Source organism: Tenrec ecaudatus, chromosome 2 (assembly GCF_050624435.1).
Source record: "Tenrec ecaudatus isolate mTenEca1 chromosome 2, mTenEca1.hap1, whole genome shotgun sequence".
Classification (NCBI taxonomy): Eukaryota; Metazoa; Chordata; class Mammalia; order Afrosoricida; family Tenrecidae; genus Tenrec; species Tenrec ecaudatus.
In genome coordinates this window covers 154057923-154073745 of record NC_134531.1, presented here as the reverse complement: position 1 = coordinate 154073745, position 15823 = coordinate 154057923, and the positions used below count along the sequence as shown (strand labels likewise).

Below are 15823 nucleotides of genomic sequence, written 5' to 3'. Positions count from 1 at the left end.
AATGATTACAAAGATGAAAATGTTTTATATTTGAATATGGTGATGAACATACAACTCTCCTTGATATGATTGAATTACGGATTTGCACAACATGGATAGAGTGCTAAAACTGTTAAATAAAATATGTAAAGAGGAAATAAAGACCTCCCTCCCCACGGAAAATAAACAAAACAAATAAATAACTGTTTAACTTACCTAGCAAGAAGTGTCTGCCTTGAGCTATTAAGAATTATCCATATAGGATCAAAGTGAAAACAGCAACTTGAAAGGCTAGACTGTAAATTTAGGGTCAGTGAGTCTTTGTCAATGGAGAACGAGCAATTAATTTGGAAAAAGGTAAAAGAACTAGCACAACTTGAAAAATGTAATCAATGTCACTGAATTGTACATGTACTTATTGTTAAACAGATGATATATTTTGCTACATTTGTTCTCAATAAAAACAAGATTTAAAAAATTTAAGTCCTGCTTAAGTAATTTTATACTCGTGTATAAGCTGAGTTTTTCAGCACATTTTTTATGCCGTTTTTGTGGTAAAATTAGATACCTCAGCTGATATTCGGGTTGGCTTACACTTGAGTCCATATGGTAAATTAAATGACATTTTTTTAATGCTCCCTTGCCATTTTTAATGTTGATTTTCTTCAGATAAATTACTTTCCTCTCTGTTCACAAATGTAATGATGACATATTTTTCAATGACATTAAAAAAATTTTAGATGTGCTGTTTCTGTTAAACTAGCAACTGTTATATTTTAAATGACCACTTTTAAACATAGTTTATTCTTAACTTTGCTGGGTATAATACTTATTACTTTAAAAACAAACCCTCAAATTCCTTATCAGCAGAGATAAATACTGAGCCACATACAGAAGAAATTATATGGCATTTGGAATTTATTCTAGCAAAAACTGACTCCTTCAAAGAGTGAGTGTGCGTGTGTAGAAAGAAAAATAGTTGTGTATTGAAAACTATTGAAGCTGTAAACTGTGCATGTAGTACACATATTCTTCTTCTGTGTGTTTGAAAATTTCCATAATAAAAAACTAAAACATACATCATATAGTTCAATATTCTTAAGAGAGATTTTCTTTAAAGATTGGAAAATCCATTAAACTTTAAGTTTTTTTCCCCTTACCATCTTAAAAACTGGCTTTCTTAAGATACGATAGCACAATTAGTAGAATGTAGAATATGGGTCAATAAAGGTAAGCCAATAACATTTTACACTTGACAGTAAAACAAAGATCATATAACCAAAAAAAGAAAAGCATCCTGATTATGGAAATGTTATCCAAATTGTTACTCGGTTAATTTATGCTTCAAATATTTTAAATCAAGTATCAAGTTAACTAAAGGGTCTCTTAGAAGAATTCTCCTTAAAGATCCAACCAGAATATACTTACTTGGTATGGGAAGCACAACAGAAGGTGGAGGTTGACCATGTCCTTGGGGAACAGGAAGTCGCATGTTGTGACCAGGGCCTGGGCCAGGACCAGGACCAGGGCCAGGACCAGGGCCAGGGCCTGGGCCAGGGCCAGGGCCTGGCATGGGAGGCATTAAGATTCCAGGAGGTGGTGGTGGAGGAAGCCCGGGAGGAGGAGGTGGAAAAGGAATCATGCTTGGCAGAGCAACTTCATCAACAACCAGGGGATCATTTCCATGATCAAACTGGCAAAGGTCTCCAAGTACACAAAATCCTCTTTCTGTACAAATAAAATAATCTTATTTTAATCTACAAATCTGAAATAAATATAAGTAAATAAATCTAAAAGGAAACAAGTCCCTGAAAATCTGATTTATAAAGTGCTTTTCTCCGAGGAGAAATGTTCTTGGTGTTATTTTGTTAATCGTCACATATTCCTGCTACAAAGAGGTGGATGCTTTACACTGTGTAGCATACAACTATGATTACATCAAAGGCAAGGTCAAAAATGATTTACTTACTATTAGACCACCCCTTTGCTATTACATTTCATAATAAGCATTTACATGCTTTAAGTGAGATTTAGTACAGGGGAAATGAGAAACTTGAAATAGATGGCTTCATTTCAATGATTTGTTCTCAATGATAGTCTAAAACAACATTTTTGGTTATATCTATAAGTTGAAACTTTAAAATATCCAAGTGGGCACTGTATGCCAAGGGTATCTACTACATACAACATGGCAAGAATAAAATATTAAAAACATCCCAAATGTGCACCAAGGAGTAAGTTAGATTTTAGTACGCATTTAAAAATGGAGGAAGTCCCATACATATTAATATGAGATCATGCCAGAAACTGCTGTTAAATGAAAAAAAAAAAAAGCATGTAGAACATTCTAAGTAGTACACTAACATTTATGTAAAAAAGTTGGGATAAAGTATGTATATTTATTTGTTGATTACCTATCAACATTCACACAGACTATCTTGAGAAAAATACACAGGAAACTAATAGCCTTAAGTTGGCCCCAAAATGGCAAAAAAACTCAATGGTTGGGTGATGAGGGAGAGAGAGGTGATACTTCAATTCTGATTTTCCTTACTTAAAAATAAATTAAATGTACTGTATAGATTCGAGTATAAGCCGAGTTTTTCAGCACAGTTTTAACGCAGTTTTTGTGGTAACATTAGTTACCTTGGCTGATATTCAGGTCAGTTTATACTCGAGTGTATACGGTAAGAATGAATGCATCAAACATTTAGACAAAATATAATTATCTATGATTTGCTGCAGATAAGAAGACAAGGAGAAATATAGATGGAAACAAGGTTGCCCATGAGTTGGTAACTACTGAAGCAAGATGAATACACCTTGATCCATTATGTGATTTTATTTCTTATATTATCTAAATATTTCCAAAATTAAAAAATATATACATCCTCATTTGATTGAAGAGTCAACATACATTTGCATATGCTACACATTTAACAAATTCTCAGAACCACATAGAAAGATATTATAATCCCTCATGTTTACCTAATTTTATGAAATACGCAGTGTCTGATGTAACAACAAAACCTCTTTAAAAAGGGGTCACCTATTGACATGAGTCAAATCTTTAAAACAAACAAGTAGATAAGCATATACGAAAACAGTTTCTTCTCCCAATCCATGCCTTTTAACACAGTCTACATTCTTTAATTAAAATTTATGAAAGATATATAACATTTGCTCAAATAATGCTTTTGAACATGGTATAAGGAAAGGTGGTGATTTATACCATCATAATCTCTGCATCGCCTCTTTGGTGGTGGGTTTCGACCAAAAGAATTGGAAGAGCTATGATTGTTATAGTAATTAGACCAACTCTCAGTTGTGTTTTCAGAGTGGTGAGCAGGTGCGATCACAGTAACAGTGCTGGGAATAGACTGTGTCCCAGAGGAATACTGTTCAGAAGAGTTCGGTGGTGGTGCAGACACAGGTACATAGGAACTCTCTAAGTCGGTCCTTTCACTCTTAAACTTTGATCTTTCCCTGTGCTCTGCTGTAGAAACAAAAGAAAAAAACATCATATATTTGTATTCTTAAGCTATGCTTATTATTTTCACTTTCAGAATGAGAAATTTGATGTAATTTTAACCAAAATTCAAATTTCCTTCATTAATATATCCTAAAAGCAGAAATAGCAACAATATGAGCTTATCTTCACATATTATATAAAATCAGCAATATACTTATTGAAAAATGGCCAGTTTCTCCATTATTAATAATTAATCAAAATGCTATTCAAGAAATGACTTCCAAAAAAAGAGAAATGACTTCCAAACTGATATCCCAACAGATTAATGGTTTTAATCACAGCAATCTACTTAAATTTTTAAAATTTAATAAACACCTGCAATCTTAAAAATCAACTATTTAGAAGAGAGGGAAAGAATAAGGGCATGCAACCGTCTTCAGTGTTTGCTGATTAAAGGGCATTTACATCAGTTACACAAAGTGGCTGAAGTCCAGCTATGCACCACGATCTACTTTATGGATAAATACTTTGCATCTATCTAGAAGATTGAGCCCTGTCTCTTAACAAATTCAATAATCAGGTGCTGAGAAAGTTCCAATTTATACAGTGTTAAGTTATTAGAGGTACATTTACCTTTAGAGATGGCAGGCTCCTTCATGATATAAAATAAAGCAACTATTTCTTTTTTAGAATGACACTTCATTACTCACCAACATTCCTAGTCAGGTCCCGGTCTTTGCTGCGCCCCCGACTTCGGCTTCGACTGCGACTCAGGCCTCGGCTTTTACTCCGGCTCTTACTCCTGCCTCTTCTCCAGTCGTACTTCTCACGGTATATTTCATTCCGCTCATAGTACCGGTCATAGTCTCTCCACTTGCCATCTTCTCTTTTTTTCTCACGTGTCCTATAATAAACAGATATAAAAGCCATATATTGGCTATAGAAACTAAGCCTTCAAACAAATCAGTAGGATGAAACAGTTTCTCAGAGTCAACCAAATTCATCCCGTTTATGCTGTTAGAAAGCTGGGAGACCACCACATAGCTTCTAATCCATTACATAAACGGGGAAAAAACTTGCGTACTTCAACCACACTGGGAGAGGAGGAAAGAAAGGGAAAGGTGAGCCCAAAGTATAGGAAAGGGGGGGTGTGTATATCAAATGTAGAACAGGTAAAGAAAAACAGCTAATAATTAAAGTTTTTCTACACAAAGACCAAATTACTAATAGTAAGACTGCTAATTCAATATGAAAGCTACCCTCCTTGTAATACAAGTTGTTATGTGTAATTTTAATCCTGAGCACCCCTAAACAAATGGAACTGTTCATTTTTATTCTCTAAGGAGATTTTCTCCCACCCCGGAGCTCTTGGGGAAAACATATAATGATGATTGTTTATAAAAGGAATAGAAAGTACGACAAAGAAAACACAAAGGTTGGAGAGAAGAAAGTTAACATTGACATTCTTTTTAGTAAAAGACTTGAGAGAGAAAAGTCAGTATGCATGTTAAAAACTCCTTTGAATACCTTTGCAAGACAAATGGAAAGCTGTCCTAATTAAAGATAAACACAGACCTTTGTTCAGTAGATTCTGAACGAGTCTTCTGGGGACTAGGATACTTCTTTTTTCTGCCATCTCGTTCTTCTTCTGCTGGTTCTTGATATACCTATAGAAAATATTCATTAAAAACAAGAATAATCCTGCTAAAAATTACAAAATGTATCCTACCTGGTCCTCTTTCTGGTGTAGGAAAGAGCATAAACAAATACACTGAAATACAAAGTTTAATACATTCAACAGTTTGTAACAGAGAAGTAAAAAAGATGCTGAAAGATCATTTTATATGCGGTATGTTAATTTTAACTGTTAATTTAAGGAACAGCTTAGAATTTCTATGCACGAAGAAAATAAGCAACTGATTCTTTAAATTGAGTTAGAGATTGTCTATAATATATGCTTTCTTGCAATCACAGTTTGTTTATGTAAGGACAACTTTTTATTTACATCAAGGAAGAGCTTTTAGGAACAAATAATGGTTTCAAAAGCTAACCAGTTAGTAAATGCTATAAATCCAAATACTCTATATAAATTATAGAAAAAATGGTGCTGGCACTAATGAAAACAAGAAAGCTTATTTTAAAACTTAATAGTAAAGACCAACCAAGAAGCATTAAAAAAAACTAGTAATTTTATTACTTTTAAACAGAAGCTGATCTCACTTTGTAAACTCTCACCTACTAAAATGAATCAGATCTCTGATATACTTAAAAAAATAGATGCTTATCTCATGGAGAAATTCACTTTGAAATACTCAAATCAGGAAGTGAATAAATGGACCGAGTGAACACAATTTAAAAAAACTAAGGCAATACATAAAGTGGCAATTACAATATGATAACCCTGTGGTGCCGGCAAAACAACTACAAATTAGCCAAAATATAAAAATTACCATTTATACCAGTTCACAGGAAATACAGAGATGTATTACCCACTGGAGTGCCCACCCTTGGAAAAGGACATCATGCCTGGTGCTTGGTAAAGCAGACGGGCAACACAAAAGAAGAACCCCTCCATAAGATGGCTTCACAGTGCCTGTAACAGCTCAAACCTAAACAACTGTGAGGATGGTGTAGGATCCTCAGCGTTCTCTCCTACTGGACATAGGGTTGCTGAGTCAGAATGAACTCACTAGCATTTTTAAAAATATTTTTAAGCATTTTTAAAAGTATCCCACAGAGATGCAATCAGTAAAATACAGACAGTAAAAAGTCTACTTAACAAATGACTGAGTTTATTAAAATAAAATAATAAAATTAACTCGAGACATGAGAACATTCACACAAAAAATGACTAGCAAAAGTAGCAGTATTTAGCATAATAACAAAAAAGAACAATTTAAATGTTCGACAACTAATGGATAAAATATAGGAGATCAATAATGGAACATGAACATCCTTAGAGAATGACCAAAAAAAAAAAAAAGGCACGACACGGCATTTATTCTTTTAAAAGTGTGTTGCCGGGGAGTTGACTGCAGCTCATGGTGACCAGGTTTTCTTGGCTGTAATCTCTACAAAAACAAATCCGTAGACTTATTGTGGGTGGCATCGCTGGGTAGAGTCAAACACCAGCCTTTAGGTTAGTAGTCACCCTCAAATTATTTGGCCCAACCAGAAATTTCAGATCTACTAGAATGACGATAATCAACTGGCAGACAATAACAATTGTTGACAAGAATGTTAAGAAATTGGAGTCTTCATACATTACTGCCAGAAAGTAAAACGGTGCAACCACTGGGAAAAATAGTTTGGCAGTTACTCAATAAGTTCAATAGAGAATTAACATGAGTCCACGATTTCACTTAGTTTACCCAAAAGAACTAAAAACCTGTGTTCCTACAAAAATGTTCATAATAGCACTATATACAATAGTCACACACCCCAAATGGTCAAGAGATGAATGGAAAAGCAAAAAGGTGTATCCATACAATGGGTTATCATTCAGTCATAAAAAGGAAGAACTAATCATATTAACTGGATCTTTAAAATATTTTGCTAAAAGACATCAAAAACTAAAAGCCACAAGCTGTAAGATATCATTTACATGGATTCCAGAATAGGCAAATTCACAAGTAGAAAGTTGACTCGTGTTTGGCAGAAGGGATATAGAGAGGAGGAATTGGGAATGACTGCTTAATGGATATGGGTTTTTCACTGGAATGATGAAAATGTTCTGGAATTAGATAATAGTGATGGTGATCTAACACTCCAATATATTACAGGTCAATGATTTTACAAACTTTAAATGATAAATATTGTACTATGTGTATTTTACAATACTTTTTAAAAAATCAAGTACTGATACATGCCACAACATGAATGAGTCTTGAAAATGTTAATCCCAATATAAGATATATAATCTAGAGAAGTCAGAGTCTAGGTAGAAACAGATAATGTGCACAAGCTGGCTCATCACAGCATTATTCATAAAAGCAAAAATCAAACAATGAACAGATAAACTATGGTACACACAAGGTGGTTTCCAAAAACTTGTGGGGAAAATGCCATTAAAAGATATAAAGTATTAATTTCCAGAAACCTAACTTTTAGTGGCATTTTCCTGTGAACTTTTTGAATCCACCTCCATAAATTTTTTGAAGCCAATGGAATTCTACAACCAAAAGACTTAATAACAAAGAAAGAATACTAAGGATGAACCTAGAGAACATTATGCTGAGTAAATAAGTCAATCACGAAAGGACAAATACTGTATAAGACCACAACTATAAAAAGTTAAGAAAAGGTTTCCAAAGGAAAAATCCTTCTTGGCTGGTTACAAGAGAAGAGAGGTGAAGAAAGACTAAGTACCTAACCAGAGTGTGGACACATTTACGGGTGAAGAGAAAACAATATATAATTAAGGGAGAGGGCAGTACAACATGAGCAAAGCAAACAAAACCACTAGGAGGTAAACAAGAATAAGCGCAATGCTCTCACATACACAATTTTGAGAAGGTACATAACTTGTGTGAACAGACATGCGAAGGTAAATGAGAGTAAAGCCACAACTATAAATACATTTGGCAGAGGTCATTTCTACAAACTTATTTTTTAAAATTATTTTATTGGGGGCTCATACAACTCTTATCACAATCCATATATACATCAATTGTGTCAAGCACATTTTTACATTCGTTGCATCATCATTCTCAAAATTTTGCTCTCCACTTAAACCCTTGGTATCAACTCCTTTTCCCCCCTCACTCTCCGCTCTCCCCTCACTCATGAACCCTTAATAATCTACATACTTATTTTTATGTGCTCCCAATATAAGGGATATTTAAAAAGTTCATAAAATATTCTACGTTATAAAGCAAAAAGTTTTTCTATGTCTTTTTAAATCCTATTTTCTATAAACATTTTGAAGTTCCTTCATATAACAGCATTAATTGATATATAGTATCAAAAGTCAGGTACTCCAATTACTATGGGAGGGAAGTGGAGGGGGAAAAGGTGGGAAGCGTGTCACACCTTACTCTTCTAGCATTTTATTAGTGTTCTAGTTCTTGACCAGAATGCCCAAGTGGTTTCAACTTTGTAAAAATTAACAGAACTATACAATTATGCTTTCTGCACTTTCCTGCACGCATTATTTAATGTCAACAAAATTCCAAACAAAAGTCAAGTATCAGATACCTCACTTCATCAAACAGATCTTAAGTCAAATAAATGAAGAAAAAAAGACGTTATCTGATATTAATGGGAAACTGGTTTTTTAAGCATTACCATTTAGAGACGCATACTAACTGCAGCTAAAACTGTAATAAATCCGAGCTTTGCTTCGAAACAACTAAGAGGAAGCAAAGTATCTGGAGTTATAGAAAAACAACTGCTATTCTAATTAATAAGTTTTAAGGCATTATGCTGCTTTATACAATCTAGTCATTCATGTGTAGAAGCCTCATGATGCCAAAATCTCTTAGCTACCTCTGTGATCCTATGTAAAGGCTTCAAAAAGCTTGTTGAAAAATTCTATCATATTTTAATTTCAATGTTCCAAGAATTGTTTGAAGCCCACCACACTATTCTAAGAAAATAAGATATCTTAATAGACCACTGTGGCCAAGTATCTAATTTTTTAAAATTTTCCTACTATGTGGCTTAAGTTTTTGTTTTGTTTTGACTTTGCACCGTACATCTGATTGTTAAACACATATTTAAGAAGTGTTCATTATTATCTTGGCCAATCATGGTCAAATAACTCTGACAATCTTTATTGCACTGGACCATTTCAGCTATAAAAGACTATTAAATGGGTATGTGGGGCAAAGGCCCTGGGTTACTGTGGCTAGCTGTTGAAAATGTGGGACTCATCATACTATTTCATCTCCTTTGATATATGCAAACTTCTGTATCACAAGTTCTCACCCCCACACCACAGGTTCTCTTTTTAAAATACATAAATAGCCGATGAAGAGCTTAATAGCTCTTAATAGCAGTCAGTTGTTATTACAACAAATTTACGAGTGATTTTTCCAACTGCAGATCAAACAGTGTGCTCCGTACATTATGGCATAGAGCCACAAAGTGGGTTTTCTAACAGTGAGATGAGTGGTGCCACTAATCCAATATCTCACCTGTGACCAAAAGTCTAATTCTAACACCACAGATCATACAATGTAGCTGAAACCAAAACAGAGAGCTGAGATGGCTACCCCTGAGAGGCAGATTTGTTCCCCGGAAGGAGCACTAGTGGCTATGTGGGCTTTGCTCAGTGGTTCAAATCCACCAGCTACTCTGGGGGAGGAAGGTGAAGCTATCTGCTCCTATAAAGAGTTATAGCCCCATGTAGTTCATTGTGAATTGAAATCCACTGGATGGCAGTGGTTTTACCTGACTCAGAGCAACGATCAACTGAGCACACTCCAGAAAGACAAAGACCACTGACCACTGGTCAAAGGTACATGCTGCTGTCAATTGCTTTCCACATTATCTAAAAGAATCGCTAAAACTGTTATTAATGTACTATATGACTTATTATTACAGCGGTAGTGGCAATTAAGTTTTGTATAAAATCCTAAAAAATTAAAAAAAATGTTAAAAATAGGAGAAATTCCAAGAAAATCTCAGTTGACATAGCACCGATTTTTAAAATTAGGGTAATTATAAAGATATAAAGTGATGTACTACAATTCATTTTTTAAGTCTATCCTTTCAGAGTGGAACCCTAGTGGTATATACACTGCGGGATACATACACTGGTGCATATATACACTGCATTGCTAATTGGAAGGTCAGCAGCTTGAAACCATCAGCTGCTCTGAAGGAGAAAGATAAGGCTTTCTATTCTCATTAAGAATTAATCTCAGAAGCACAGTGATGTGAATCAGAATTGACTCCATGTCAGCAAGAGCAAATATACCTTCTATTCAAACCAGCCGTCTTTCAGACACTCCTAAATTACTCATTGTCAATGGCTAAACAGAATAGTTGGTACGTTAAAACCTTCCACTGATTTTAAAACATCTCAATAAGCCTAAACATAAATCTAGGGGTGGATAGAGAGGGTGGGAGAATTTCTGGAGCAAACAATGTATGTGGGAGAGGGGAGGGAGCACTACAACTTACAGCAATTACAAAACTCATTTTGAAAGCAACTAACCCATAAAAAGTGTTCTAAGTTGGCAGTAATGAATGTACAATTCTTCTTGATATATTGATACCTGAATTTTATTATGTGAGGATTATGTGCCAATAAAATTGTAAAAAACAAAACACGAGGCTTTCTACTCCCATTTAGAGTTACTGTCTTAGAAACCCACAGGGCCAGTTCTACCCTGCCCTTTAGGGACACTGAGTCTACAGTATCAACTTGAAGGAACTGAGTTTTTAGTCATCAAGAAGTACAAAGCATCCAAATTAATACCAGGTTCATTACCAGGGAAAGAACTGTAAACCCCTGGGGGTCCTGGCAGAAAACAGCTTAGTGTCACATCTCTGCCTACTTTTCACAAGATACCAAACCAGAACGAGACTTTTCCTTTGCACATAAAACCTGCTATGTACTGTATGACATATGTATGTATCTGCTCAGTCCACATACTGCTTAGAACTGTGGCCAGATATCATTCCATAAGCATACAGAACAGCATCTATAAGGAAAGAGGAGTTTCGTCATTTATTTGATCAAAATATATTATTGTGGGAGAAAAAAAATGGGTCCCCCCAAAACCTGGTTTGAGTTCATGTTGTATTTGGAGACGGGCCTCGCAGATATTCACGTAGTACTACAGAACAGCTGTTCTCTATGTGCTGCTCAAATTTGCACATGACTCAAAATACAACAAAAATGAATCGTTAAAAAAAAGATTTAAAATTAAATGCTATAAAGTACAAAAGAAAGTGTTCCTTGGGAGAAATATACAGGGGCTTATTTGAAAAGACTTTGTGAAAATATTAGTGGGCACAAGCTAGAAATAAGAGGTTTCCTTTGAATTAAGGATCTTAGTTAAATATAGTCCCATTTTTAAAATCTTGGATCAATTCAATCAAGGCAACATTTTAAATGCTTCAGAAATAACAATTAAATGCATTACAAGGTCCTTAGAATTCTGTACTTAAGAGTTAAAAAAAATATGCTCTTAAACAAAAGGCATCGTCAGGTCAATTGAAAAACAAATTTGGAAACTATAATACAGTATTGACATTAAAATATATTATACTACTCATGGTGTTGATTATACTAACTTATCTAAAAGAATATCCTTATTCTTAAGAAATATACAGTGAAGTGTTTAGGAATCAAAGGCCATAAAGTATGTAATTACTCCCAAATGATTCAAGAAAAATGAGTGTGTATGGACACACATAGAGCAAGTGGGGCAAAATGTTCACAAGACAATCTAGGTAGATGGTATATAAGCTTTGTGGTACCACTTTCTTTCTCTACAGGCTTTAAATTATTTCTAAATAAGTGTTTTAAGTCACGTTGTTTTCAAAATGATAAAATAAAATTGGGAATACAGTTTTGTGTAACAATCAACATTCTTGTGCCAAGCAATAAACTAGACTTGTGGCTAAGATCAAGTATAAGAAACTTTTTTAAGCCCCTCATATATGTAACCTCAGTTAATTCTCAATGAAACAAATACCTCTTTGATCCTCATTTACTGATGAAAAAGTGATTGCAAGCTGCTATTCTAATTCAGGCAGCTTGATTTTAGAGTCCACAACCTTTTTTAATGAGCCTATATTGTAAGATTTACTGCCTTCGGAACCCTATCCAAATTTACTATGAGTCAGAACAGACTTGATGGTAGGGCGTATTAGCACATTAAAAAGAATGACTTCTAAAAAACTTCGTTCTTGGTTCAAAAAATTAGTCTAGCATCTAGTCTTTTTTTTCCCACCCGCTCCCTTAGTCTTATTTTTTATACCTCATGATGGCATGTTTCTTTTTCTTTCCACTGCTGACAGTGATTTTTATATTACATTAACTACAAATCTTCTGTAGTTTAAAAAAGTAAATGGTTTTCCTATTTACATGAAAATGTGCTCCCTAATGATTTATTTTGAGCCTTCACTAATACTTCTCTCCAGTCAAGCCTGTATCTTTAACTCCCCCTCATTCCATTCCTAAAAAGCACTGTATAAGATTCCTCAGAATCTCTCAATATTATTTCAACTATTTCTTGGATCTTTAAACATATTAAATTCTTTCAATTTTTTAAAAACTGAACAAACTAAGAAACATATAGAATCTATACCAGACCCCAAACCCAGAAATTTCAATAGACAGTTAATTATATTTAAATAGCTCAATTTCCAACTCAAAAAGATGCTAATGATGATATATAAGAAACCCCTTAAGACAAAAGGAAAGTTTTGCATTACCTCTTCTTTAATTTCTTCTTTGTCTTGTACTAGAGGTTTGGGCTCAGGCTTAACTGGTTCCAAAGATGGAAGATAGTTCTTGGTATAGAGACTTTCAAAAAGTTTATCCACAAATCCTGAAGTTTCTAAGAATGAAAAAACAAACAAACATTCAAATGTCACAAAAACAAAAAAACTAAAGTTTGAATAACACACTGGAATAACTGAGGAATGTGGGCTATCTTACACACTGCTCCAGCAAAACTGCAGAAGGAAAAAGAGCCTACTTTGGAGGTTTTTAGAAATCCTTCTGCTATGGTTGTTCATATTCAAACGTCCATATTCAAATGTGTGCTCCATAATTTTTGTTGGAGCACATGCAGCATTAGTGAAGGCTATAAGCAACACAAATTTCTATGAATAAGAGAGTAGTTAAATAAGTTATGAAACAACCATACAATGGAATACACAGGAAAAAAAGAATTAGCAGTGGTGATAGTACCAGATTTCAAAGCTATAGGGCTAAATATCTGAATTTTTAAATTTGAATAAAATAACTTGCAAAGAACTTAAAAACTAATGTTTTGTGGAGTAGGAGAAAAACAGATGAAGAGGTGAGAGACTTCAGAATTTATCTTTATTTACCTTGTTTCATTACAATATATTCATTGCTATCTATTTTTAAAAGTTTAAATATTTTTGAACCACAATGAGAATGATGAAGAAAGTATCTTTTGTGCTTCACTTTTTGAAACTTTCCAGGACTAACTAAATGGAAAGATCAAGTGAATTTGCTAAATGTGTATAGATGTCAGGATCCATTACATCTAAATTTTCTTTGGTCTTATCCAAGGATCAGATAGAGAATGTACGAAAGCACAACACAGACTGCTTCAACTGCAATTCACTACAAGTTTTATATAAATGCCATTTCTAGAATATCAAATTATTTTCTGCAAGGAAAAAATCTTTATACTATTATTTTTATAGTAAACATTCTTCATGATTATAAAACAGTTCTCTTAACCGTTATCTATAACTTTCAGAAAATAATGTAATTGGGTCCTTAAAGTCTTTATGCTCAGAAGCCTTTTCTTCATGATGTTCTGTATTTTTTAAACTTGTTTTTAGAATACAAATTACTTTTGCAATTTGAAGAGTTTGAGACAAAAGACAAAAAACAATATTAAAATATATCCAATATATTAAGGGAGAAATAAGCACATTATAAGAGTATGTTCACATAGTGCCACTTTAATACACAATGTAAGATAAATCTAGCACTACACATCCAGTGACATGAGGATATTTAAAGTTTAAATTAAAATTTTAATCAATTCCTTAGTCTTATTAGCCACGTTTCAAGTACTCAATAACCACATGTGGCTAGTGACTGAATCAGCATAGCGATAGAAGCTACCATCATTACAAGAAGCTCTATTAGATAGTACTAAGCTATAGAGAGATATACAAGAAAATAAGGAGAATTAAAAATTTGCCCCTAATGACAAAATTAGTTTATCTACTTGTATATCTTTCTATAGCTTAGTACTATCTAATAGAGCCACCCTGACTTTTAAAAAGCATCTGGCTATTCTCTGCCAAAGACAGATTCGCTTGTTCTTCTAGCAGTCTGTTCAATATTCTTTACCAACACCACAATTCGAGTATCAATTCTTAAGTCTTCTTCATTGCCCAGTTTTCACATGCCCATGAAACTAGTGAAAACACTATGGCTTGGGTCACGTTTACTCTTGAACACTGTATAAAGAGGTATTGTGCAGAAAATTGCCCCATTGCAATTTCCATTCTTCACAATTTTATCTATAGTTTGTTATGGTTTGTACACTCAAATGGCTTTTACGTGGTCAATAAAACACAAGTAAACATCATTTTAGTCTTCTCTGTTTTGCACCAAAATACATCTAATGTCAGCAATGACGTGCCTTGTGCCAAGTTCTTTTCTGAATTGGCTTGACTTTCTGTCGGCTCCCTGTCAATGTCCTACTGCTACAATATTTTTTGAATGATCTTCAGCAAAAATTTTATTTGCATGTGATATTAATGATACTGTTCACTAATTTCCACATTCTGCTAGTCACTTTCCAAGATTTTACTAAGAAGTTTTAAATGTAAAATATTTAAATACTTGGTTAAAAGGCTCTAATAATTACCTTTTTGTAAAAAGACATCAAGTTGATCGGCACAAAAGGCTTTCAATTCTTTCTCAGGTTTGTCCTTCTTGACCAGTGCAACAACATAGTTGGCTAAGGCTGATGGGTCAGCATCACATCTAGTTAGACAAAGAAAACAAAACTTAAATATATATATATGTATAAATGGTGTTATTAAGTCATCTCTATTTTGGAAAGCAAAAGACAAAGATTTTTTATTTTAAAAAGTGACTGCACACATAGATTAACTATTGCAGATGGCATAAACTCAAGAGGAGAGTCTCCTGTTTATTTCTACAAAACAGCTCATTGTCTCCCATTTTTGTGGTTTAACTATACTAAGATCCTTGTATACAAAAATCTACATTTATTTGCTCTGTGAATGGTAAAAGGAAACAGGAGACAAGTAACCTTAAAGTTGCTTTCTGACTCCCATGGAGAAGCATGGTCAAAATAAAGCCAGCGGTTCCAGTGGACCATGAGGAAGAGGGGAAATGATAGGACAACTCTCCTCTCTTTCTGTCCATGACCCACCCCTGCCCCCACCAAAACCCCCACCACCCAAAGTTGACATTGTACCCCACTATTAATCTACTAAATGAGTACCTTAAAGATCTTTTTATAAAAAGGAGAACACAAGAGGGACTGTGCTGTAAAGAATGTGCAGATAAGAATATGGGGTAAGAATAGAAGTGAAATTGTAGGAGGCTGGCGGACATCATCTTTTATCTACCATATATATTCGAATATAAGCTGACCCAAGTACAAGCCGAGGTACTCAACTATTACCTGGGAAACCAGAAAAACTGATTGACTCGAGTATAAG

General features: G+C 34.1%; 1 protein-coding gene across 4 annotated transcripts in view; it reads right to left on the bottom strand.

Annotated features, from left to right (window-relative positions):
- RBM27 (RNA binding motif protein 27) overlaps positions 1 to 15823 on the bottom strand; it is an 83656-nt gene that overhangs the window by 47219 nt on the left and 20614 nt on the right. For all 4 annotated transcript variants that reach the window (XM_075541768.1, XM_075541769.1, XM_075541770.1 and 1 more), the window contains exons 2-7: positions 14998 to 15116; positions 12845 to 12969; positions 5027 to 5118; positions 4162 to 4355; positions 3212 to 3475; positions 1408 to 1707 (exon numbers count right to left, since the gene is read on the bottom strand). In XM_075541768.1, the coding sequence (XP_075397883.1) occupies positions 1408 to 1707; positions 3212 to 3475; positions 4162 to 4355; positions 5027 to 5118; positions 12845 to 12969; positions 14998 to 15116 (1094 nt within the window). The remainder of the gene's footprint in view (positions 1 to 1407; positions 1708 to 3211; positions 3476 to 4161; positions 4356 to 5026; positions 5119 to 12844; positions 12970 to 14997; positions 15117 to 15823) is intronic.